At 45.5% G+C, this 27836-nt stretch overlaps 1 protein-coding gene across 2 annotated transcripts in view; it reads left to right on the forward strand.

The window, feature by feature from the left end:
- CAPN1 (calpain 1) overlaps positions 1-27836 on the forward strand; it is a 49905-nt gene that overhangs the window by 5153 nt on the left and 16916 nt on the right. For both annotated transcript variants that reach the window (XM_065408424.1, XM_065408423.1), the window contains exons 2-10: positions 2535-2832; positions 4061-4130; positions 10032-10150; positions 19310-19443; positions 19599-19767; positions 22556-22639; positions 24141-24226; positions 25497-25571; positions 27020-27180. In XM_065408424.1, the coding sequence (XP_065264496.1) occupies positions 2566-2832; positions 4061-4130; positions 10032-10150; positions 19310-19443; positions 19599-19767; positions 22556-22639; positions 24141-24226; positions 25497-25571; positions 27020-27180 (1165 nt within the window). In that variant the 5' untranslated portion in view covers positions 2535-2565. The remainder of the gene's footprint in view (positions 1-2534; positions 2833-4060; positions 4131-10031; positions 10151-19309; positions 19444-19598; positions 19768-22555; positions 22640-24140; positions 24227-25496; positions 25572-27019; positions 27181-27836) is intronic.

The following is a 27836-nucleotide window of genomic DNA, read 5'->3' on the forward strand; positions in this document are numbered from 1 at the left end:
AAAGGTTGCCGATCCCTGGTCTAAACAGACGACAGCTAGGAGAAAGAAACTAGTAGTATCTCCAGGGTGTACACTGCTAAAAATAGTCTCTTTAAACAATAGTCCCTCATCTTTTCCATTGCATTTGGCAAAGGTATTGATGCCTGTTTTGCCTTTGTCCACTAAACCAGGTTTGAAAACACCTTTGTCAGCAGCTTAGTGCACCCATGTTACCTCTCTGGGAAACACGGTTACCAATGCAGGAGTTGCCAACAGTATTTAGGCCAAGTACCTCAGTGTGCAGAGGCTGACTGTGCTATAGTTGTCTAACGTGGTTTAAAACTGGTAGTGAAGACCAGGCTGAAGACATGTTGGGCCAGATCCTCAGCTGCTACTGTATATTGTCATAAAAACAACAAGGAGTCTGGTGGCACCTTAAAGACTATATACTGTATATTGTCATAACTCCATTGGCTTCAGTGGAGTTACACTGACTGACATCAGTTGAAGATCTGGCTAATTGTATGATAGAAATACTCCGCAGCCTGGAAGTGCTGGGTTCTGGAGAGACCTCCAGGAGTTCAGATCCATGCTCTTGGTCTGAGTCCACAGGAAGTTGCCAGCTGTGGGGTTGTGGTTCCTGTTTGTTACCTCCTTTTCCCTTGAATCTTCTTGATTCACATTCTTTTCACAGCCAGTAACCAGAAAGGGAGCTAATTGTGGGTGTGGGGATTGCTGTTTATCTGGGTGGCTTGCTAATGCTGCAGGTATGGTATTTTATCATGTAATTAGTTCTGCAGCTGCAGGACTTGGTGGTGTTGGGCAGCATAACAGTCAATGATTTTATCCCCTGTGGGCGTTTTCCTGCATGCTAGTTCTATGAACAACTCTATCACACTAATTGGAATCGTATGGACGGGTTATTCTGTGTGTGAACAAATTCTAAAGTACCTGAAGAATGTTCAGCCGCTCCAGAGTGCTATATTCCTCTTCTGTCTTTAAATATCTTCCCAGGGTAAAGCTTTTTGTCTGCTAGAACCTTTTTGTCTCTTCTTGGGAAACTTTGGAAATTGCACTGCATTTGTTACCATGCTGAAATAAAAAAAACACATGATAATAAATCAACTCATGAAATTCTGCCAATGCAATGGGCAGGCTCCATTGGTTTGTATAATCCAAACGTTGTTACCTCATTTTACATTGTGTTCTAAATCCTGCTGGCCAGCCATTCGGTTGTTGGGTCTGTTCAGAACATTACTCCACAGAGTCTTGAGGCTCTCAAACTCCCATTGAAAGCCTCTGCTCCCTTTGGCCCCCTTGACTCCCCCAGAAGTAAGGCTGGCATTTTCAAAGGGACACGGTCCATTTAAAAATCACACTCCTGTCAACTGTTTGAAATGGGCCACCCTGATTACCACTACAAAAGTGATTTTTTTCCTCCTGCTGATAATAGCCCACTTTAATTGAAGTGTCTCATTAGAATTGGTAAGGCAACCCCCATCTTTTCATGTACTCTGTGTATATATCTTCCTACTGTATTTTCCATTCCATGCATCTGATGAAGTGGGATCTAGCCCACGAAAGCTTATGCCCAAATAAATTTGTTAGTCTCTAAGGTGCCACAAGTACTCCTCGTTGTTTTTTGCTGATACGGACTAACTTGGCTACCATTCTGAAATCTGACCCCTGTCTTGAGTCCATCACCCCACAATTTCCTGAGATGCATGGAGGCATCCCAGAATACACAGCACCCACCACATAATACACAGCATCAACTTCCCACAAGGTAGTTTGCCTGAAAGTGGCATGGAGGACACTGGGATGCCTACCCACAGTGCAACATAATTTTGCTGATACAACTTGATGCTGTGTAGACACAGGACACTGGCACAAATGGCCAGATGTGAACATGCTCTGCCTAAATAGTTTTGTTAGGCCATGTCTACACTAGCACTTATGTCGGCAAAACTTGTGTCTCTCAGGAGTGTGAAAAAACACACCCCTGAGTGATATAAGTTTTGTCAGCATAGCGCTGTGCACGTGAGCGTTTAGGTCGGTGGGAAACACTCTCCTGCTGATCGTTGAGCTGGTTTTATTATGTAGACGGGAGAGCTCTCTCCCATTGGCATAACGCGGCTACACGAGTGATCTTACAGCGGTACAGCTGTGCTGCTGTAAGCTTGTAAGGTATACATATGGCCTTAGTGGCACTATGCAAACCGACCATTTCCTGGTACAGATTGCTAGCATAGATAAGGCCTTACTGTTGTTACAGATAGCATAAGAGAACTGTGTCTGTTTCGGGTGGGTCCTTCACACAGCCAGGGAGAGAAAAACACATAAAGTTAAGTGTTGTTGGAAGATATCTATGCAGGTGAGAACTACATGCAGTGGAGAGCAGGTCCATCTGGGGAGGTGAGGGCTTAGTACAGCTATGTATACTCATCAGGTTACATGCTATGCTTTGCTATTAGGTTGTTTGGCTAAAGCTGTGTAAGGGGTTGTGAGGTTCAGTTCTCCACTTATGCTGTTTATTCTTGTCTTCTCTGTTTCAGTGGGGCTTGCCTAGACCAATAGTTGCCAAAGATGGCAGAAGAAATCATCACCCCAGTGTATTGCACAGGCGTCTCCGCTCAGGTCCAGAAGCGGAGGGCTAAGGATCTAGGCCTGGGGCAGCATGAGAATGCAATGAAGTACTTGGGCCAGGACTTTGAGAAGCTTCGGAATGCATGCTTACAGAGTGGAGCTCTCTTCCGAGATGACACCTTCCCTCCTGCAGCCGCCTCCTTGGGCTTCAAAGAATTGGGTCCAAACTCCTCCAAAACCTATGGAATCAAGTGGAAGAGACCCACGGTGAGGCAAGAATTAATTCCTCCCACGTACCACTTATGGGATGTATTTGTTTGTGTCCTATATAGAGAATCGCTCCTGAATCTTTTTCTTTGGGCAATCAATGAAACAAGGAAAATTGGGGTTTTATTTGTTTGCCTCTGTAAATTCTGTCATGGTGGAATTTTCAAACCCATATAGGCAGTGCTGTCTGGTGGTTAGAGCCAAAGAACTAGCAACTATTTCTGTTTCTGCCATTGATTTAGCTGATTTAACTAACAATCCACCCTGATTCCAACGATTGAGTGCAACTGCTTAATTAGAACCCAGGGTTTGCCATGTTGTATCAGCTAAATGCTACTAGCTTAGTAACCTGGCTCCTGCTGTTTCAAATCAGAGCAATCAGCCATCTCCTTTGTATCCCGCTTCTTGCTGTACTAGATTGAACCATTCGTAAGATAAGTCTGGAATCCCACTTGTAGCAGAGGCCGATATCTGGTGCTTCAGAGGAATATGCTTAGTGAATTGTGCAGTTTTTACTGCTGCATGCCTGTCTAGTCATTAAATCATCCAGCTCTCTTTAAAATCCATAAACAGCCTACCTATCTATTTATATGGCCTTACCACTGTAGTATCTGAGTGCATATAGTGGCGAACTCTCTGACCTCCTGCAATGCTGACTGCATGCTTTGCGAAGATGTTTTTCTTTGTATTCCTTCTACATGTGGAGCACCTGTTATTAAATGTGAGTGACTCCCCTGTGCTTGTATTATGAGATACAGCATGGAGGAGGAGTTTTTGTTGTTTGTATCGTAGTACTGTCCAGAGGCCCCAGTGGGGAACCAGGGCCCCATAGCACTAGGTACTGTACAACCATGTAACAAAAGGACTGCTCCAAAGAATTTACAATAAAAGTATTATATATTGTATTACTCAGCACCTAAAAAGTCCTAGTCATGGACCAGGACAGGACCTCATTGTGCTAGGCTCTGTACAAACACCCAACAGTAATTGTCTTTGTCCTTCTTTCAAAAACTGTCTCTAACCAGGATGATTAAGAGACTTTGGATACTTACCATGCACATAATCCTAAATGTTCACTGGGCTGCCATTGTGAAAAAGTGGCCACATACTTCAGGGTTAACAAATGTAGATCAAAGGTTATGGCTTTGCCTAGCTGGACTGCATAGCATTCTAAGAACTGATATCCCAGTCACTGAAACTTTAAAAACCAAACTATGTTTTGTTTCAGGAAATGTGTTCCAACCCGCAGTTCATTGTTGATGGAGCCACCCGCACAGACATCTGCCAGGGAGCCCTCGGTAGGGATGCTGCTGGCTTCCCCTTGGGGGGGGGGGGGTGTCTCGCTTATTATTAGTGCTGGTGTTGAGAGACTGGGAAGAAGGGAATCTGGGGGCAGAAGTTGGATTCTTGCTGCCGGAGAAATGTTGCTCCTAAGTGCTTGCTTGTTTATGCTTAGTGGTTTCACATGAATACTGGAATAGGTGCATCTCTGAAGGACTCTTAAACATGACTAGCATCTCCTGCTTCCTTCTTTCATAAAGCCTTTAGAGATTATATGCTTTAATCTGTATGTCCATCTCCCCCTTCCCCCCCCAATTCCGTGTTTGAGGAAGGATGGCCCAGTGGTTAGGGTGTTAGCCTATGATTCAAGAAACCTGTCTCCAATTCCATATTTTGTGATGAACTTCCTGTGTGACCGTAGCCATATCGCTTAGTTTCTGAGTGCCTCAGTTTTCATATCCGTAAAATGGGGATAATGGCATTTTCCTCCATCACAGGGCTGTTGGTAGGATAAATAAGCTAATGATGCACTCGGATACTACAAAAATGGGAGCCTGAAAGTAACCTAAGAATAAGATAGAGGGACAAATATAGCATTCAAACATCACTGTTCTAACAGAGAATCCTTGTCCTGCATATTCTTAAATTGGGGATAAGGTCCATATGAATTAATGAAATACACCTCTACCCTGATATAATGCGACCCAATATAACACGAATTCGGATATAACGCGGTAAAGCAGTGCTCCAGGGGGGCGGGACTGCGCGCTTCGGCGGATCAAAGCAAGTTCGATATAACGCGGTTTCACCTATAACGCGGTAAGATTTTTTTGGCTCCCAAGGACAGCGTTATGTCGGGGTAGAGGTGTAATTAAATTGTATTGTGCAAGTACCTAGGAGCCCCAGTCACAGACCAGGATCCGATTGTGATATGCAGTGTACAAACACAGAACAAAACAATGGTCCTTGCCCCCAAAAGCTTACAATTTCATCTCCTTTATGCCCCAATCCTACAATGAGATCCTCCTGGGCAGATTCCTGTATGGAGCTCCGGATAACTTCATTGGGGCTCTCGGAGGGACCCATACACATGGAGCTTGATGCAGGACCTGGGTCTTGGGCAGGGGTTTGGCATATGAGTGCACAGAGGGGCCTGAATGTTTCATGATTTTCCCCTTCCCCCTCATTATAGGCTGCCATGAGGCCTGCTGTGCAAATCCCAATAATTCCAAGCTTCCTTTGCAGCATATTCCTGCAGTTATTAGCTGTTCCCAGCCCTGTGAGACTGCATGCTCCCAGTTCATCTCTTCCCGCAAGCTCTGGTTTCTAGTGGGCTAGTCCAAACCATCAGATCACCAGGTGTAACTTTAAATAGTACAGTAGATAGATGCTGTGTGTCACATTAAATCCATTCTCCCTTCTGTGAAATATCACAGCTCCCTGAACACAGAAGTGTGTGTGTGTGGAGGGGGGGAATAAGAAGGGAAAACTGTACTTTTTTTTTTTCTTCTTGCAACTACACAGTGAAGGGCCACTGCCCCAGTGCCATTTTTACAAATAAATTAGATCTATTTGGGACTGACACTGACTTCTAACCCTCTGAATTTCCCCTGGATAAAAGGGAGTTAGTGATATGGTCAAGCTAAATTGCTTTCCAAGTGGTTTTAAGCCTTCTCTGCAATGTGTCTGACTCAATAACGATCTCCCTTTTTGCAACTCAAGGCCAGACCACTGTTGGCACATTACACATAATAGAGAAGGAAAAAATGCCACAGAGATATGATTCCCCCCCGTGAGGTTTTAAAACAGGCAGAAAGGAAAGACTGGTCCTGCCTTTTGCTGAGATGAAATGGTGATATTCTGTCTGGTTTCCTTTACTGTAGTTTCTATTTAGTTTTATCTTTGGGTGTGTGTGTGTGGTGTGTGTGTGTTCGCTCTCTCTTCTCTGTAATGTTCTCTAAGATCCCCAGCCTTGAATTACAAAAAAATGGATTAGAGAGAATATTTCTGAGCTAGAGAAACCTAGGGCTGGAAATGTACAAATCTGCACCATTACCTTTGGACGGATTATTCTGACTACTGCGGGTTGGAGGCTAGATTTGGATTAATTTAAACCAGAGGGGATAGTGCTCTGAGACAGATGGACTCATCTACACACACAAGTTGTACTGCTCAAACTATATCAGTCTAGTTAAAGCTGTACAACCCCCTCTTCCTTCCCTCCTGCCCCCAGTGTGGCGAGAGGTTGTACAGCTTTATACAGTTATACTGGTGTAAAGGTGGTTAGATCAGTATAGTTTATTCCTCTTCCATTCAGGAATAGTTATATCAGTATAAGGCGCCTTTATGCCAGTATAATTGCATTCACACTAGAGACAGTACTGCTATAACTATATCTGTTTAAAATATATAGTGTATATGTACAAAACCTGTATGTAGATCAAGAGTGAAATTTTCAAAAGTGCCTAAGTGACTTAGACCCTAAGAGCCCAAGTCTCTCTGTCAGTGGGATTTAGGGTTCTAAGTGCCTAAATCCCATTTGAAGATGAATTTAGACACCTTTGGAAATTTTACCCGAGGCCTTTTGGGTTATGGGCTACTCCTGTAAGCGGCAACCCCTTCTGCAGAGTCCAGTCTATAGCCTGTTTGAATCACGCCTACTGCATGACTCTATTTCTATTAAAGGCAAGATTAGGGCCATCAAAGCAGAGGATCGGAGGGGATGGGAGGGTGGAGGAGTCATCTATATAATAATAATACTGTGCACTTATATGGCTCCTATCTGAGGATCTCGGTGTGCTTTACGAGCACTAATGCTTCACTTTAGCTCTGAACTTTGGCCAGAAGAGGGGGTGCCTTAAGTTTAACATGAAATGTTCCTAACCCAGGCACAAACCTCGTTTAGTAGAGTTCCCACCCCAGGAGAATACTGCACCCTTTCCAGGTATTGGACGCTGCCTCTGCATTGCTCCCAGACCCATTAGTCACATTTTAAATCAATACACAATGCAAAGATGCAATCAATTAAACACAAAGAAGGCATTTTCCTCCCATGATGCACATTTTTTAAGTGTGTCTCAATGGGAGGAGAGTCTCTGAATTTGAAAGGTGTAACAGCAGCTGCATTGGAGTGATGCAAACTTCGGAGTTATACCAACTGGATATTTAGTACACTGCAATGAGCTGTGTTCACCAGTAAGTTTGGCGGCAGCAGTCTTGCTGCCTGTGTTTTTTCTAGCCTGGGATGAGTGCTGCCCTGGATGAGGGAAGCCCCCTGACAGCTGCAGTCAGCATGGGGGCATGTATGTCTGCACTATGCCCCTCCCTACAGCAGATTGGCAGTTGGAGCAGGAATGGAGTCCAGCTCTGTGCAAATTCCATGAAACTTTAAATATCCCAGGAACACCCGGGGTGGGGGGAGAGGGGGAATTAAACAATGCAGTTCTGATGTCCACTGGGGGTGTATGTGGGAGGAAAATGGCATTAACAGCACCTGGCTGGTTGCCAGCTGTCACAGCTGTTTCTGAAAGTGAGTCCCAATACAGCATTCTTTGGACTTAAAAAGCCTCATCTGCTTGTCCACTCCTTCCCATCTGCTGCCAGCCTTCATCCATCTACTCCTTTGCCACTGCACTGAAGCAGTCTTTAATCTGTCCCTCTGAGATTGTGCAGAAGCAGAGGAGGCAGCAAGTGTGGGCCAGCAGAGACCACTGAAAGAGCTTTGTAAGGAGCTGGCAGACAAGGTGGGCAGCCCCACATCTGGCTCTTTCTGCTCTGGTACTAAGTAGTTTTCTGGTCCCCATTAAAGGTGAACAGCAAAGCGACAAGTTAAGCCCAAATTGCTGTGGTGACCTTGGACTTGTCAAGCTGTGGGAACACAGAAATTGCCAAACTGGATTAGACTAGGAGTCCACCTAGCCCATTCTCTGACAGCAGCCAGCACCAGCTGCTTCAGAGGAAGGTGCAAGAAATCCTATAGTGATCAGAGATCCTACCCCTCAGGAAACTGCCTTCCTAACCCTGTTTGAGATTGGCTGATGCCCTGATGCAGGAGGATTGGTAATATCCCATCTTCATTTTGTTTTTAATTACTATTGTAACTTTGGAGAGTCTCATTATCCATATAAATATCCAATCCTTTTTTAAATCCTGCTAAGCTCTTAGCCTCATGGATATCTTGTGGCAAGGAGTTCCACATGGTGTTCCACGGTGCTACGTAGGGATTTTTTTTGGCACAAAAATAAGTTGTAAGTTATCTTTAATAGATATTTATTTACACAGTGTGTGAACTCTTCCCAAGCTTCACTTTGACCACGCCTCCTGGCACTGACACGCTGGGGTCTTGTTCTTTAGCTAAGGCAGTGCTCTAATGGTTAGAGCAAGGAGCAGTGAGATAGGACTCCAGGGTTCTGTTCCTGGCTTGGCTATTGATTTGCAGCTCAACCCTGGGGCAAGTTGTTTCACTGCTTCATGACGCGTTTTTTCCACGAGGACTGACTGCACAGACATACAGGGCTTTATTGATGTTTTCAAAAGCACTTTGAGATGAAGGGTGCTATGGACGTGCCAAGAGTCACTATTTTTATACCCTTTCCCTACAGTTTCCTTGGCTGTGCATAGTGGCCTTGAGCTCTGTGGCCTGCTGATGGTACTAGTCATCTGATACTTTATCTTCCATAGCAGGTCCTGAATAAGTGTAACCAATTGTAGTGGCATAGCTTAAAGTAAAACCTACCCTGGCTGAGATCCTCACCCCCATTCTGGCCCCTTTATGCTGGATAAAAGGGGCTCTAAAAGCTCCATATCTGGCCAGGGGAGGAACATGCAAGCCCTGGCATGGGGGATTAGGGCTGTGGGCACTGGGCCGGGTGTGTGTGTTAGGTGTGGGGCCACAGTCCATAGCGCTCCATAGATTCTGAGCTGAACTGCGGCCCATAGGGCATCCCCAGGAGGCTGCCATAAGTTAGGCTCTTGGAGCCGTCTCAGTTATGCCAAGGGCTGCTCCAGCTTCCAGAGCAACCTAGGATCACGAGGGTTGTTTAAAGCTCCCCTCTCCCTGGGCGGTGAGTTCTGGACCAGCACAGGATCTCACCTCCCCCAACACCCAAGCAAAAACACTGTGCAAAGTGCACAGAGAACTGGATAAACTTGCTTGGGGACTGCAACTTATGAGGTACCTGGTCAAACTGTGAGGGGGCAGAAGCTCCAGTGGAAGGAAATTTCTCCTCTCATCTGCATGGAACTATGAGTTTTAGGCAACTTGCAAATGTGAGGGCCAAAATGGTTGCTTCCCTTATGCCCTTCACCTTGGATGTTCGTATCTCTGCCGAGTAACAGCCATAGTGTAGAAATCCAAGGGGGCTTCCATCACTTTTGATCTAAAAAACCAAGTGGATATCAGACTTTTGCTGAGTCAGACTAAAGCCCAGAGTATCCCATTCATCATCAGCATTGCCATATTTTTGGTGCCACGTAAGTGAGAAGAGCAAATCAGCAGCAAAACTTAGAATGATCAGCTTTGGAAAACAAGGGTGAGGATGTGTGTGAACTTGCAGCAGGAGGCTTAGGAGAATGTCTGCGCGGGAGCCCCGGGTTGCTCTGACTCATGGGGAATTGTACAGCTAGTTTTGGTTAGCTGCAAGAATTGATGTGTGGTTTATGCAAATATCTTTCTCCCCAGTGGGTGCCTGAGTTGCCAAATGGCTCCGGTAACTTACAAGCCTGAAATCTTGCACTCCATTATGTTTACTGCTTGGCACCTTTTTATTTTTCTCCTGAGAATAAAATGTAACTGCCGCGTACCATGCAGTTATTTGATCCAATGCAGCTAGGTTCTGCTGAAGAAACGGTAGTGTTATTTCCCATCCTTGGCGCAAATTGAACTTTCTTGACTAACTTTTCCTTCTGCCTTCATTCAGGTGACTGCTGGCTCCTAGCTGCAATTGCTTCTCTCACCTTGAATGAAACCATCCTCCATCGAGTGGTCCCCCATGGGCAGAGCTTCCAGAATGGATATGCTGGCATCTTCCACTTCCAGGTGAGATGCTGGGATGTAAGAAAGTCTCACCTCATCTGGTGTTGGACCCTGCTGCTCCCTCAGTTTACCTCCTTCCCCAGTAAAACTGCCACAACTGGTGCTTTTTAATTACTCTCCCCTCCTGGGGTCTGGTTTATTTAATACAAAATAACCGTTTAACTCAAAGCTAGAATCTCCCAGCCGCCTTCTCCAAACTCAGCAGTTAAATTCACCCTTCCTGAGCTCCCAGTTCCTTCTTAAGGGCTTTGCTACCTGCCCTGGCAGCAGGTAGCTCCCAGCAGGTTCCATCCCTGTCCCACTTTGACCACGTATCCCCTGAAGGTCTCTCTCCCTCTTTATCTTTGCATCAGGGCCAAGATCTCTCTCCAGGCTTACTCTGGGCTTCTTCAGAAAGGTCTCCCCCTCTTTGAAACAGGAAAATCTCTTATAGGAAGCCCCAGCCCTTGAAATACCATCGCATGATGCCTTGTCATGATACCTGGCCAACCACTGGGCCAAACCCATCACATACGAGGCAGATAACTAGGTACAGATAGAGCTGAGACCCACTCCCCTTAAAGGGCCAGCCCACCCTATAACACTTGACTATTGGTATCTTTCCCAAAGATGCCCAAGTGAAAAATGTGTATATGTGTGAAAATAATGTGTGGACCAAAAAAAGGTTCCTATCAGGCTGTGTGATACCCATTTTGTATCATGTTCATTGGCAATTTTAACAGTTGTAACCTTAAAAACCACTGAATCTCATGTAGGACCAGCTTCCCCCAGGGTTTTGCAGGCAGGGGTGGAACATTAAACCTTGGTGGAAAGGTGTTGGTCTTATTTTGTTAAGAGGTTTTGGAAAGAGAGAAATCAGTAGCAACTTGTTACCTGCTAGAAACAGGGAGGTCTCTGGCAGCCTGAAGAGCTCAGTTACCAATGAGAAATGCATGTCTTGAAGCTGGTAGGAAGCAAGAAAGCATGTCACCATCAGTAAGCAAAGACCTTAGAACAACTTGTATAGGGCACTTGTGTTAGGACTTTGTCTACACAGTTTTTGTACCACTTTTTCTGTATTAGTTTTAAACTGATCTCGCTAAAGCATACAACTCCTGGTGTGGATACGGTTATACAGGTATAAAGCTGCTTATACTGGTTTAGTTATTCTCTCTTTCTCCCCTGTTAGATTGTTGGCTCTTTAAGAAGAGACTTTTTTTTGCCTTTGTTCAGCACTGAGCACCTTTTCAGTGCTAAACCACACCCGTAACTGTACCTTGTTGGTGCAATGCCAGTGGCTTTTGGGACAACGGTCCTAGTGGTTACCTTTGTGCTGTAGTTCCAGCTCTCCACCCTCAGCAGGAATTCAAAGTTAATACTAATGTCGTTATTTATTTATTTTTGCTTTACCTGCACTGTTATTTATTTTGGGCGTAGTGCTGTACATGTGTATTTAGCAGGAAGAAAATTGCACTGATCTCTATCTAAACCAAGAAAGATTTGTTTGGCTAGTAAACCAGTTGGTTTAATCACCATTGAGCAATGCCCGTAGGGTAAAGCCCAAGGCCTAGTGAATTTCACTGCCGTAGCAAAGCTGATTCATCACGGTTACTCCCATTCTGTGCAGGGAGTGCCAGGCTGGGAAAGGAGGGAAGATGATGTGGGGTTGGAAGAAAGCCTGACGTTATGGGCAAGAGGGACCAAATAAAGAGAAATTACAAACATTAGCTGCATTTAGGTTTGGCCCATGTAGGCAGAAGCACAGTCTGAACACAGGACCACAAGTGGCAGTGGGAATCACTGGATAGGGCACTGGACTGGGACTTTGAGACTTGGATTCTGTTCTTGGCTCTGCCTCTGACTTGCCATGTGACCTTGGGCAAGTCACTTCCTCTATGTCTTTGCGTCTGTACAACATCTAGCACAATGGGTCCCCGATCTCAGTTGAAGCCAGTAGCTGCTATTGTAATAATAAAGGACTGGGAGCCAGGAATGCTTGATACTAATACCAGTTCTGACAAGAATTTCAGTGCGAGATTTAAAGAGCTCAATCAATTTAGCTGTTCAAAAAGAAGATGAAGAAGTGACTTGATCACAGTGTATAAGTATCTTCATGGGGAAAAATACTGGGTACTAAAAGGCGATTTAATCTATCAGAGGAAGGCATAACAAGAACCAATGTCTTGTTAGAAGAAGAACAAGACACTAAAGCCAGACTAATTCCAGTTAGAAACAAGGCACATATTTTTAACAGTGAGGATGGTTAACCATTGGAACAAACACGCCAGGGAAATGGCAGATTCTCCACCTTTTGCGGTCTTCAGATCAAGCTGGGATGCCTTTCTGGAAGAGATGCTTTAGTCCAGGGGTCGGCAACCTACGGCACGCATGCCAAACGCGGAACGCAAGCCGATTTTGAGTGGCACGCTGCTGCCTGCCCGGTGAGAGGAGGAGGAGGGGCAGGAAAGCACCACGCTGGGGGAAGAAGTGGGGGAGGGGGGAAGCTTGGCTGCCGCAGGACCAAGCTTCTGCCTCCTGCCCCTGCAGGGGAGAGTGCTGGTGGGGGGGGTCCCGGCCCCCAGCCCCACTCAGCCCCCCCGCCCACTGCTCTCCCTTGCGGGGGCAGGAGGCAGAAGCTTGGTCCTGCAGCAGCCAAGCTTCCCCCCTCCCCTGCTTCTTCCCCCAGCGTGGTGTTTTCCTGCCCCTCCTCCTCCCACTCCCTCTCCCTGCCACCGATCAGCTGATGGCCCTTGAGAGGGGGAGCGGAGCAGAACCGAGCGGCAGCGTGCTCCCTGCTCCATAGAGGAGGCAGAGAAGAGGTAGGGATGGGGCCTTGGGGAAGGGGGTGGAACAGGGCACATCCCTTCCAGCCCCCTGCCATGAGCCGCTCAGGGCAGGGGGCTGGGAGCACCCCCACGAGCTGAGCACCCCAGCCCTCTGCCCTGAACCCCCACACACACCCAGCCTTCTGCCCTGACCCCTGAACTCCCCCCCCAGCCTTCTGCCCTGCACCCCCACACACTCCCAGCCCTCTGCCCTGACCCCTGAACCCCCCACCCCCAGCCTTCTGCCCTGCACCTCCACACACACCCCAGCCCTCTGCCCTGACCCCTGAACTCCCCCCCCACACCCAGCCTTCTGCCCTGCACCTCCACACACAGCCCAGCCCTCTGCCCTGACCCCTGAACTCCCCCCCACCCCCAGCCTTCTGCCCTGCACCCCCACACACCCCCAGCCCTCTGCCCTGACCTCTGAACTCCCCCACACACACCCAGCCTTCTGCCCTACACCCCCCAGCCCTCTGCCCTGACCCCTGAACTCCCCCCCACACCCAGCCCTCTGCCCTGACCCCTGCACCCCCCAGCCTTCTGCCCTGCACCCCCACACCCCCAGCCCTCTGCCCTGACCCCTGAATCCCCCCACTGCCTTCTGCCCTGACCCCTGAACTCCTCCCCACACCCAGCCTTCTGCCTTGCACCTCCCCCACACACACAGCCCTCTGCCCTGACCCCTGAACCCCTCCACACACTCCCCAGCCCTCTGCCCTGCACCCCCCCCACACACAGCCTTCTGCCCTGAACCCCCCCACACCCAGCCTTCTGCCTTGCACCCCTCCCCACAGCCTTCTGCCCTGCACCCCCCACATCCCCCCAGCCCTCTGCCCTGACCCCTGAACCCCGCCCCAGGTCTGGGGTCCCGGCTGCCGGCCCCTTGCCAGCCGGCGTCCCGGCCGCAGGCCCCGCTCAGCCCGCTGCAGGCCTAGGTGAACCCCAGGCTGGAAGCGGGCTGAGCGGGCTGGCGGTGTAAGATCAGCATTTTAATTTAATTTTAAATGAAGCTTCTTAAACATTTTGAAAACCTTGTTTACTTTACATACAACAATAGTTTAGTTATATAATATAGACTTATAGAGAGTGACCTTCTAAAAAACGTTAAAATGTATTACCGGCACGCGAAACCTTAAATTAAAGTGAATAAATGAAGACTCGGCACACCACTTCTGAAAGGTTGCCTACCCCTGCTTGAGTCAGACATAAGTCACTGGGCTCAATACAGGGGTGAAGGGGGAAATACTCTGGCCTATCTTCTACAGGAGGTCAGACTAGATGATCTAATGGTCCCTTCTGGCCTTAAAATCCATTAATTTAAACGCCCTAAGGATTAATTAACTAATTATGTAAAGCACTTTGCAGATATAAAATGTTGTATGTGTTGCTCTAGTTCTTTATCAGATCATCTAACCAGGGTACTTTATAAAATAAATTTCCTATATTTAATTTAGGTAGAAATTTGGCATGAGAATTCTGTGTTGTCGCCTTGGCAAATATCAGCTGCATCCTGACGTGACAGTTACGTATTTTGTGGCATTTCTACTTGGAAAACCTGGAATTTAAAACTTTTTATAAGCTATTTTAATATACACTTTACAGAATTGTTAGTCTTTAATTGGAGGGTTAGCACCTTCTCTGCACTTTCATATTACCCAAGTGTTGAATGACTTCATTGGAGGCTGGAATTTAAGATACCATGTGTTAGGCACCTTAGAAATCCCTAAACTTGACTAATTTCAGGATCATGATATATCTGGGGCACTTGAATAAAATAAAAAAGCATAGAATCTTGATCTGTGGTCTTACTGCATGGCAGAGGAACTGCAAATGCACTGATGCCTTTCTAGGTACCTCCTTGTCTACTGACATTCTTACCAATGGGGAATGAAACCAGGCTGATTATCAAGAATTTGTGCTTGCTCTCTGGGCAGTCTTGAACTGAACTATCATGTTTTTGTCCTGACAGTTAAACAGATCTGGACGGAGGCCAGTTTCTGTGAGCTGAGTTGCTGCAATGACTAAGCAGTGTAGAAACCCTGAAGAGTGAAGTAGTTATTCTGAATTCTCATTAAAACAAATTGAAAATTCAGTTTTTGACAATTGAAACACTTGAAGGGAGTAGGTGCTTCCCACAGAGGGAGGCCAATAGTTCTGGTGAGAGCAATGCTTACTTGTATAGTGTACATTCTTCCCTGTATTCTGAAATGCAGCTATCTACCCTTGAAATACCATTTCTGGCTCTCTTCTGAGCACAGACTAGGGTGTTTTTTCTCATCTGGACAATATGTTGACTAGGGGCTAAGTTAAAACCACCAAACGCATTTAAACTTCCCCAATCTCCACTGGTGAAAGACTAGTGCATTAACACACAGGGTCACCCATTCCCTTCCCCCACCCCAAGCCTATTCTGTATTAGCCCACAGCTACAGAACCTGCCTCTTTAGCACAAATGCTAGAGACTCATGCTTTTAGCTGTGGTGGTCCCCAGTTCAATCACCAGTTGTTGGCCAAGATGAGGTCTTCACAACAGGACTGCAAGAGGAAGGATGGTCAGGTAGTTAGGGCATTAACACAGGATCTAGGAGACCTGGGTTCAAGACCGTGTTCTGCCCTAGATTTTGTGTGACCTTGGGCAAGCCACTTAGCTTCTCTGTGCCTCAATTCTCCCTCTATAAAATGAGGAGAATAGCTCTTGCCTACCTCAAGGGCTGAGGATAAATCTATTGAGTGTGATGTGCGCAGATACTACAGCAATGGGGGCCATCTAACCACCCCCCCCCAAAAAAAGGGCCTGACTCTCCATCTTGTTCCTTACTTGTGTGCAGAATGATACTAAATACGCTGTAAAATGCTGCTAAATAAGAGTAGGAATTTTTGGCACAAGTGTTAATGAGTGCATAATGTGCAAGGCATGTGGGTCTGATTCTCTACTGTTTTTTAAATTGTACCTTCCTTGTGCACTATGACCGAACCACACCCAGCTGTGTTACTAATCACATGTCTAAATGTAACTGGACATCTACAGAACCTTATTTCCCAGTCCCATGAGCTGTGCATTTAAAACTTCATGCAGAGCATGACACTGCAGTGTTTTGATTCAACCTGTACCCGCCAGCTGTGAGCAGATGTCATACTCCATCACATCAGATAATGGAAGATCTCATTATCACACCAGGCTCCATTCAAAGTTTGATACAGTTCTAGCAGCAGAAACAAGCAGGAGATTGTTTTTTTTAATTTTATTTTTTTTTGGAAGCATGTATATCAAATATTGTTAAATCCCTCTACTTCACTAAGGAGCTGCATTCCCATTGACTTTCAATGGGACTTAGTCGAAGTCACTTAAAAGAGTGACTCTGAAAAGGACTTAGGGGTCACAGGATAACATGAGCTCCCAGTGGGATGCTGTAGCTAAGATGATGAATACAATCCTTCAATGTATAAGAAGGAGACTACGAAGTGGGAGTAGGGAGATGGTATTGTCACAATTCAGGGCAACTGCACCTGTATTCCCCCTCTGTGATCCAGCAAGGGCACCCACTTTAGGCTTATAACTCCCTGTCCATTGGCTCTCTTGGGTGAAGACACATCTCTCTCTCTCTCTCTCTCTCTCTCCCCCCTCTGACCAGGATATTTCCACGCTGCATAGTCCCTTGACCATCCCGTGATATCCCCAGCAAAAGACAGGCTGAATAAGTAGGCTTCTTTTGCCTTCTCTTCAGAGATGTGTAGTTACCACAGTTAAGCTACCACAGCACTCCTCCTAAGCAAGCACATTTTATTCTTAAGTTAAAAGCAATACAGAGAAAACATATTAAAAACAATAAAAGAACCTATATACCTACTAATAAGCTTATCAGAGATTGTCCTAACTGCAACACCGACTCCAGATGGAGCAGTCCTTCAGCCTCCACCCAGCAGTTTTCCTGTGATTTCAAGTTCATCACACCCTTTGCTCTGAACAAGAACTCCCAAGAGACTCACTCATTTATCCAGTTTGGGTCTTTGAAAAGACTAATCGGTAATCAGCCAAACAATAGGTCTCTGCTCAAAATGCGGCTTAAAAAAGTCAGATTTGAGATGGGTCATTTGCATTCCCTTCACCCCCATGTATTTCCTAGGAAATCCACTGCACACACATTGTCCCCAAAAGTGCTTTGATGTTCCTAATATCTCCCAGAAATTGCATTAATCCTGCCTTCCTCCGAAAGAAGTTCTATGCAATTCCACCATAGTGCACAAACATTTGCATTTTCAGTACAATGGACTCCAAAGGTATTAAAACTTTATTCCATAAGGTTTAAGTTAGTTCAGTAAGGTTGAATTTAATTCCATAAGGTTTGTCCAGGATATTGCATATGTCATATGTGTCACAGGTATTACTTCTGGATATAGCATTAATGAGACCATTACTGGATACCGTGTCCAGTTCTTGTGTCCATACTTCAAAAAGGATGTTGGAAAAATTGGAGAGGGTTCAGAAAAAAGCTACAAGAATTATTCGAAGTCTAGAAAACATGCCTTATACTAAGACTAAAGAAGTTACAAATATTTTGTTTATCTAAGACAGGGGTCTCAAAGTCCCAGCCCGCGGGCCATCTGCGGCCTGAGAATCTCCCCAATGTGGCCTACGGGACTGCAGCAATTTTGGGGCCAGATCTCTCCCTTGGCCCCGCCTGCCGCCCCCGGATGCTGCCCCGCCCCCACGCATCCCTCGGGAGATTTAAAATGGCCTGGGGCCCCGCCCACCACCGGCAGCGCCGTGGAGCTGAGCGGCTTTCTGCGCGCTACTCCATGTGGCTGCTGGCCCCTCCCTGCAGCCCTGGGGCGGGACAGGGCGGGGCTGTGCCTCCGCACGCTGTCCCAACCCTGAGCGCCCCTGCGGCCAATGGGAAGCTGTGGGGGCGGTGCCTGAGGGCAGCAGCGCATGGAGGCCTCCCGGCCTGCCCCACCTTGGAGCCCCAGGTAAGCACTGCACCCCCTGACCCCCTCCCAGAGCCTGCATCCCGTCCCCACACACCCCCAGCTCCTAAACTCCCTCCAAGAGCCTGCACCCCGAGCCTGCACCCCCTACTCACACACCCCCAGCCCCCAAACTCCCTCCCAGAGCCTGCACCCCTTCCCACACACCCCCAGCCCCCAAACTCCCTCCCAGAGCCTGCACCCCCTCCCCCTTCCCACACACCCACTCCCGCCCCCAAACTCCCTCCCAGAGCCAGCAACCCCACCCCCTCCTTCTGCACCCCAATCCTCTTCCCCACCCAAACTCCCTCCCAGAGCCTTAGGCAGATGGGGAGCGGAGTTGGGGGGGCGGGTTCTGGGTGGCATGAGTGACATTATTGGCCCGCTGGGAGGATTTGAGGACTAGCACTGTCCCTAAGGTAAATTGAGTTTGAGACCCCTGATCTAAGGGATGGTTTAGAGGTTACTATACTATGGTCTACATACAAGTATGTTTCTACATGGAAGAGATTTCTAATAGTAGACAGTTCTTTTATCTAGGAGAAAAAAGCATAATGAGATCCAATGTTTGGAAGTTGATTCTACATCCAAACAGAAATGCTATCAAGTTGAGTGTAATGCCTCACGAGCTCAGCCAATTAATGAACATTTCATTTCTGGTTCACATTCACAGGGTATTTGGGCAATAATTCATCAAGATACTTAAGAACATGGCTAACTTTAAGTATGTGAGTAGTCCTGCTGAAGTCAGGTAAATTAGACACATGCTTAAAGTTAGGCACTTGCAAAAGTACTTTGCTGAACTGAGGCTTCAGACAACTACATGACCTTTCTGCCCATTAACTGTAAGGACTGAATGGAATCTTAGTGCCCCATCACTTGACTTGCAAAGTTTTGGGGGTTTAATTACCACACAGTTGTTTGGGCATCAGCAGTAACAAATAGCCTGGGCCCTTTGCCAGACCTCTGCAAAGAACATGACCTTCTCATTTTCATAGCCTTTGCATCCTGCAGTACCAGTGTGAGTAGCACAGGGTACAGCAAAATTGGCCATGCAAACATTTTTATCAGTTGATTAGTGTCCATGTTTACACAGTGGTATTATAAAAATTAATTCTTCTCTCAAAATGGGTTTGTCTACACTAGAATTGAAACCGTGTTTTACAAGAACTGCTAAACACACACTAAACAACCTAGCTCACCAGACACTGCCCACACAATTTTTTCCCTGGGGAGAAGAGATAGAGAATGAACCACATGTACCAGATATTAACTATGTTGCTTAATGCATTTTTGGAAGGCGTTTGGATAATATGGTGATGAGGGTGACCTTAGAACCTATAGCTATTTTCACCATCAGTTTGCATACATCTGTGTCTCCTCTATGCAGATCTGGCAGTTTGGGGAGTGGGTGGACGTTGTAGTGGACGATCTTCTCCCGACGAAGGATGGGAAGCTGGCTTTTGTACACTCGGCACAAGGCAATGAGTTCTGGAGTGCCCTACTTGAGAAAGCTTATGCCAAGTAAGTGCCAGTGTCTGGGCTTGCTCAGCTCTGCTTTGGAAATGGCCATGACGTACCAAGCACTTGGCTGGTGGATATTTCCTGACTAATGTGGCCCAGAGCATGTGTCAGCAATGGGAAAATTCTAACTATCTGCCTTCTTCATTCTCACTCAGGGTAAATGGCTGCTATGAAGCTCTGTCTGGAGGAAGCACCTCGGAGGGCTTTGAAGACTTCACTGGAGGGGTCACCGAATGGTACGAGCTTCGGAAACCCCCCAGTGACCTTTACCAAATTATTTTGAAAGCTCTGGAAAGGGGATCTCTGCTTGGCTGCTCCATTGATGTGAGTTCTTGTTTTGTATCCTGCACCTTTTTCTTATTGGTTGTGGTGATGGGTGAGTGGGTCTTGGACCATTTTAATAGTCTGGGGATTTGGGGCTGCTCATTCTCAAAACAAGGCAGTGGCTCAAGGATCCCTTGGCTCCTGGGCATCTAGCTGGGCATGTTGAGTTCCTTTGGCAACCATTCAATGCGGGCACACACACACAAGCAAACTCCTCTTGGTGTCTGCTGGACTCAAGCTAGCAATACAGTAGGGATGCAGCAGCTTGATTTACAATAAACCGGATACCAATCCAATTTCACTCTGCTAATCCAGTCACTCTTTGTGGTTCAAGTGTTGTTTTGCAGTGTGGTTGCTCTCACTCGAGCTAACCTAGCTCGACTTGAGTGTACTCACCCAAGCTAACTGCTGCAGTGAAAATAAACCTTCAGGCTCACATTGTGGTCCCCTCCCTAGGCAGGCTCTCAAGCCCAAATTCATTAACAAAAACAGAGCTTTGTTCCAAAATGGCTGTTAAGCTTTGGAAACAAATGGAGCACTCATCATGGCTGCTGATTTATGTGCATCTCCTAATCAATATTTACAGCAAATCCCCAAATCCCACGTTAGAAGAAATGTTTTATAATAGCAAACAAAGCCTTCCAGTGTCCAATGATTCACTGACCATCAGGAGGTTAAAGTCACTTAACCTTTGGCTTCATGTACTGCCTGCAGTGTGCACATACATGCACTGCCATACATTGCAAAGCCTGTCTTTTCTCAAGGCTGAGATTCATGCACTGAGGGTTGGGACCATGGCTCTTCTCATCTCCATCTTGTTTTCTGGAAAATTGTTGTATTCCGTTTTGTTTGTTGTTTAGCCTGTATGGCAAAGGTGCCTAGAGCCCTGGGTACGCGTGCGTTTACATTCTGCACCAATCCAATAAATGTGTGTGGTGGTGATGGTTGCATATATACTGTAGGAAACTGCACTTAATCTAGATTTGCTTCAGAAAGTAACTCCACTGGAATTCCCTCAGGTGACTTCCTGGAGCTCACGAATGTGTCCGCCAATCTCATGTTAGCCTGTCTACCAGCTCTTCTAACAGCAAACTTCACTTCTTCCTTAGCTCAGGTACACATAAAAAGTGCACAGCGTTCTTAACCATTGGCTGTTAGTTTGCTGTTTCCATACCAACTGTTCATGATGGCCATCCTGTGGTTCCCCCTCTCGCTGGGCAGCCAGTGGTCCTTTTCCTAGTGGAGTTATTGTCTGTATACCATGGGCCTGTTCAATAACACGGTGGTCTCTGCTATTTGTGATAGTAACATGATGACAATGGGTTCTACATATTTGATGACAACAGGATAAGCTCCAGCACTATTGCTGAAATAACCTCTTTTGTTAATCTAGAATTCTCAATTCAGACAAAAGGCTGAGATTAAGTTTTGTTTTTTTTCTTCTTGACCTGATCTGTGTATGGGAATTAAATAGCAGGAAACACCTTCTTTTGGTCACAGCACCAAGAGCACTCATTAGCCTGCACTCCTAACTCAAAAATTTCCCCCCAGGTTTCCCCCAGGGTCAGCCACCATGTTTTCAGCTGCTCCATTAGACAGAGAGAGGAAGACAGTCTTTCTTGTCTGTTGCACCTTCTCCCCCATACACACCCTTACCCAAACTGCAAGTCTACCCTACAAAATTAAGTTGATCTCTGTTTAATTACTGCAGTGGCTGTACGCTAATGTAATAGCTTTTGCATATGCACACTACCCTCTGTGCGTCGGCGGTGCGCATCCTCACCAGGAGTGCTTGCACTGATTTAACTGTCAGTGTGGGGCATTGTAGGTCTGCTTTTGAAAGGCAGCAACCGTCAACGTAAGCAACACCGTGTCTACGCTGACACTCTGCCAACCTAACTACAATGTCTTAAGTGCTACACTTCTCACAGATGTGGAGTTAAGTCGGTGTAGTGGGCGAGTTACGTTGGTGGGAGCTGCATTTTGGTGTAGATGCTGAGAGTTAGGTCAATGTAAGCTGCCTTACGTCAATCTAACTTTGTAGTGTAGACTAGGGCTAAAATGGGGCTTATGTTTATAGTTGTTAATTGAAGGATGAGTTCAGTCTCAATCCCATAACAACGCGTCACCCAGCTCATAACACTATAAAGTTTCAAGAGTATCTGCATTCATTTTAAAAGATTTTATAAATGACTTAGAAAAGACTAGAGGAATGTTTCTCAACCAGTGGGTCACGACCCCCAAGGGTGTCATGAAAGGCAATCAAGGAGGATTGTGCAGTGTTGAACATTTTATTACGATCTAAAGCAAAGAAAATCTTGCTCCCTCATTCTCTGCACACTCTTAACCTTCAAGGTCAGTTAGCCTCTGAAAACACACCCACACCAACTATATGGGCTTATAATTAATACTTTTTTTTACTCTTTTATAGTAAATATGGGGTGGGGGAGGGTTGTAATTTTTTTTTTTTGTACTTTGAATAAAGGGTCGCCAACCTAAAAAATTGAGAAACACTGCACTAGAGCAACAGGGAGAGAGCAAGGCTCCACATCCAAAAAAAAAAATGCTGTTGTTTAGGTACCACAGTGATGGTTGCATTGTAAAAACCCGAACAAAATAAAACAGTGGCATGCTGGCTCATTCGTACATGTTCACCTGTGGTCCTCGCATGAACTGTGTGTGTGTGTGTGTGTGTGTGTGTAGAAGCTAATATGTCTTTTCTTTTAGGGACAGAGGTGAAGCCAATGACAATTTTAACATGTATTCTTGTGTACTTTTTTAAATGTAGATTACCAGTGCTTTGGACATGGAGGCTGTAACATTTAAAAAGCTGGTGAAGGGTCATGCCTATTCGGTCACAGGAGCCAAACAGGTACAATCTTCATTCCCTTGAAGAGTTTGAAGAGAGGGAGTGTTGTGCAGTAGTTAGAACAGGGAATCAGGTCTCCGGGTTCTATTCCCAACTCTGCCGCTGTGTGACCTTGCAAAAGTCACTTCACCTGAGCCTGCTCAGCTACATAGTAGGAACAATAATATCTCAGACACCCATGTCCTGGGATTTAAATCATGAATGTTTGAGAGTCTCAGATATAAAGCAGTCTAAAAAGACAAAATATGTTGTGTGTTGTCTGGAGGGATTTGCAAGACCTTCGGAAAGAATCATAACTGCAGTGTTTATCGTGGGGTTATAGGGCTAGGATTAATAAATAGTAAGTCAAACAGAAGAGGAGTGGGTGCAGTACACTGGCAGGTCCATATTTCATTGCCCACCCCATCCCAAGTGGCTCTGCTATAGCAGGTCTTTGTGGCATAACCACCTAGCATGTATCTTGTTACAAGTTTGTGACTTTGCAGAAAATAAGTGGAGTTCATTTTTTTTCTGTCTGAGGTAATAGGGTGACCATCAACTATTGCTTAAATCCCATGAGACATGCCAGGATTGGCACATTAACACACACTCTCCAGCTTTGTTTTACCCATGCCCTCTGCAGCAATTAGATGTCCTGGTAGTTTTAAGGGAATGTCAGGTTAAAAATCTTAAATCTGCAATAAAAACCTATACTTTGAACCAGCAACTAACTTTTTTTAAGCTACCACTTTAAAGTCTCTGCACGATTTAGTATTTTGTATTTGAGTGTTAAAAATAAGGCAACCTTGTTTGTTTGTTTGTTCATTTGTAATCTTGGGTCGTCACTTGTGACAGATTTCACACAATGTACAAATCACTTTCTATGTGTTACTTAATAACACTTTTGGATTACTAAAGTTGAAAGAATTTTAAAATCTCATATACTTCTTGATGTCTATATGTGATTCACCAAGACTGTGAAACTAGACTGGTCAGTTTTAAAGCACAATGTTACCTGCTATGTATGGCTTCTAAACATCTGCAGAGAAATATATATATCTGAGGATACCTGAAAATGCCCCTTTAAAACACTGCCTGCAATAGAATCAGAACCTTATTAGCTATAACTATGTTTAAATATGACTGTAGCTAGTAAGGTCCTGATACCGTTGTGGCTAGGGCCTTAATTAATGGAGCACAGTGACATGTATGCACACAGTTCTTGGTCATAAGAAATACTTTTCTCACTAGCTGATCTATTTTAGTTTTTTTCCCTATAGCATTCATCCCAATAGTATCCAAATTCTGCACAACAGTTTCTGCAGAGTGAAAAAGTTGTTTTCATTTAAAGCTAATCACAGTTTTTCTTCCTCATAGCACTCTCGCATTAAAAGCTACTTATGTTTTTTTCCTCTCCATCATAGTCTTTTGCATGACAATTCTTTGTGCACCTGTCTGTAAGGCATAAATACTACAGAAAGCAAGTATTATTGTATCTCTAACTGGATATCTGTGGTGATTACAGATTACCTACCGAGGACAGAGTGTTAATCTAATTCGAATGCGAAACCCATGGGGAGAGGTGGAATGGACTGGAGCCTGGAGTGATAAGTAAGGATCAACTTTTTATACAGATTCTGAATGTCACATAAGTGCTGGAACTAGGGGTGCTGTGGGTGCAGCCATAGCCCCTGGTTTGAAGTGGTTTCTATCATATCCAGGGTTTACAGTTTGGTTCAATGGCTCTCAGCACCCCACTATACAAATTGTTCCAGCACCTCTGCTGAAGATTGGAGGGGGAAAATAATAAATACAATTTACTCTTGGTGGAAGGTGTCAGCTTGACAGGTCTAGACGCTGAACTTCCACAGCACATAGGTTAGGTAGCAATCAAGCTTCCCACACACAACCCTTGCTAGCATGTCTCCACTCTGACTTAAAAGGAAGATCTGAAGTTGAGGATAGTTCCAGCCTTGTACACTGCTGCAACTGGCATAAAGGGGACCAAATAGTGCCAACTAGGATAATGATTAACGAGATGTAGATATCTGCCCACTAGAAATTGGACTGCAGATGTATCAATTCACTTCATATAGGCTCTCCTTGCTTAGATGTCAAGGTGATAAGGACCTTGGATAAATGGCAAATAGCTGTGAGAAAGGAACTGCTTCTAGTCATTACCAATCTGTATCAGAACTAGTGACCTAGAGGTAAAAGGCTCTATCTATTGCAAATTTGTTCAGTCACCAGCATGTACATTTACCAAATAAATAAAAATCTCAAGACAAATCATTCCACTGCGCACACAATTCTCCCTCTATGGAGAGGATGAGAGACAGAATGAACCATGTGTGACAGATGTTAGTCACATTGCTTAATGCACTACAGAAGGCCCTCCGATATTATGGTGATGAGGATGATATACGAACCTATTACATGCACCACACAATAATATTAATGATCAATGAGTTCTGAGTTTTCCAGTGATACATTACATGCCACCCTGTGGGTAAATATCCTAACAACAAGGTGCCACCTGGAACTGGGATGCTCTTAGGGTCACACCTGTATAAAACAGAATTATTTTGGTTGGATCCTACACCCAATTTGTGGAACTGGAAATAAACTGCTGAGCAACAGCACAGGAACAGCTTGGAATACAGACCACATGTGTCTACAGCCAGTAATGATAATATTTTTCTTACTAATGAGCAGTGTGGGATGATAATGTTGCCCACAATGGGCCAAATTCAGCCCTGTCGTAACTGGCATAGCTCCAATAGGTCAGTGGAGTTGCACCTCCTTCTTCCAGAATTTAATTTACTGTGAGTTGTTCAAGCTTTAGGACTCACGGCATGTTTGACCTGCTTCACCCCTGCAGCTCTTCTGAGTGGAACGTGGTGGACCCATCTGTGGGACAGCAGCTAAGGATTAAAATGGAAGATGGGGAATTCTGGTAAGTGGAAAGTACAGTTTGCACTAACCCTTATTTTACACTCTTGTGACCAAGTTAAAAGGGGTTTTAAATACGCACAAATAAGCTAAGATGCTGGGTTTTTTAAATTTGTCTTAAGTGGTGTTTTTACCAGTGAAAACCCATGCTACAGGAAGCAAATGTTTGAAAATGTTTTTGCTGCAAATGGATCTCAGTGCTGGCTGGAATCAGTTTTGTGCTTTTTTGGAGAGTGGCACTCAGCTGACCATGAAGTCAGTGACCTGGGAAAAACACCAAAACAGATTGGTCTTTGCAGCTGAAAAAATAATATTCTCACCCACCTGCTCCCCTACCAAAAAAAAAAATATAATCCACTGTGAACAAAATGTGGTTGATCATCACCTGGCATAAATCAGGGAAATTCAACTGAAGACAATGAAGTTAGACTAATTTATACCATCTGAGGATCTGGCCCTCTAAATTTATTTTATAAATTGTTTAGATGTTATAGAGTACTATTATTTTTTACTTGTGTTCCCATAAAGCCTAGGAGCCCTACTCATTGACCAGGACTCCATTGTACAAACAGAACAAAAAGATGGTCCCTGCTTGTGAGAGCTTAGAATCTAAGTATAGGACAAGAGACAACAGATGGATATAACAGATCAAAGTGCGGGAGGGGAGGTACAAGGAAACAGTGGGTAGTGCTGTTGGTTTTCACCAATCATTATAAAAAGATTTTGAAAAGGCTTAGACTCCTTTGCTGTGGGATTTTGAATAAGAAGTAAATCCAAAATATAAAATCTTGGATTCACTATAGCCAGGAATTATTACCATACAAGCAAGGAATAAAAGGCATGAATTGGTGAAGGATCAGGGTAGAACAGAAAGATCTCTATTCTTTGTGAGGCTGTGGAAAGCTTTGATATCTACATAAAACATGATCATCAAATGCATCCTGGGTCTTGAGGATAGAGCTGATTAGGAATTTTTCAATGAAATGTTTGTTCACCAAAAAAATACAGATTTGTTGAAACCGAAGCTGTTTGTGAAATAGGGCAATGTATACAAATTTCCTGACTGTTGAGGAAAAAGTTTTGAAATTGTGAAAATGAAACATTTCAACATTTTCAAAAGAAAAATCTACTTTTCTGGTCTGAGATGATTTTATTTATAAATCTAAGCTAATTAGAATGTTAAAAAATCTAAATAAAAATGTTTTGGAATTATCAAAAAGAAATATTTTGATTGACCTGAGCTGAATTTTTTTTTGGGGGGGGGGGGGGGTTTCCCGTTTGTGAAAATATGATGGAATTTTGTCCTGATTCGGGATGTAAACAATTTTGTTCACTCAAAAATGTACATGGGATAGGAAAACCACTTCACACCCTGCTCGACTTGCGAGAGACCTTTGCAGTAGTTTCTCTGACGGATACCTGTGTGAGCTCACTGGATTTCTTTCTTCTTAGGATGTCCTTCCAAGATTTTTTGAGAGAGTTCACACGGCTGGAGATCTGTAACCTTACTCCAGATGCACTGAAAGCGCGCACCTTCCGCAAGTGGAACACAACACTCTATGATGGCACCTGGAGACGGGGGAGCACAGCTGGAGGCTGCAGGAATTTTCCAGGTAAGGTATATGGTCCAGTATGCTACTCTTAGGGCTTGTCTACACTACCAAGTTTTGTTGACAAAACTTATGTCGACACCCAAAAGTCAACAAAACAAAAATCACCAAAGGGTGTTCACACATGCTTCCTCTGTCGACAGATCATGTCCACATTGGGGACACCATCGTTGACAGGGTGAGCAATGCATTGTGGGTATGTATCCCACAGTGCAGTGTTGTGGGAAGGAAGAGATGTTCGCTGAGCATCGTGGGATTCTCTCCAAGTTCTCCCACAGCCCCCTCAGCTGCCGAGAGCAACATCATGAGCAGCTCTGTGAGCTCTCCCTGCTGAGGAATGGCTAGGGTGACCAGATTAGTAGAGTAAAATATTGGGACGGGGGCGGAGCAAAAAAAAAGGGGGGGCGGAGCAAAAAAAAAAAAAGTTTTAAAGGGGCCTGGGGCATTAGCAGGCCCCGGCCCCGCACGTTGCCCTCCCAGCGGAGCCTCCCGCCCCCCGGCCCGCCACAGGCATATGCGGGGTGCGGTGGGTCCGGGCGGGGGCAGCGCGGAGCGGGCAGGAGCCGGGTGGGCGGCAGGGGCTGAATCCCCGCCTCTGCCAGGGTGCCCCGCGCCTCTCCCTCCCGCTCGCGGCTGTGGCTCCTTCCCGGCGGGACGCG

This window comes from Emys orbicularis, chromosome 7 (genome assembly GCF_028017835.1).
Source record: "Emys orbicularis isolate rEmyOrb1 chromosome 7, rEmyOrb1.hap1, whole genome shotgun sequence".
In the NCBI taxonomy this organism is placed as follows: Eukaryota; Metazoa; Chordata; order Testudines; family Emydidae; genus Emys; species Emys orbicularis.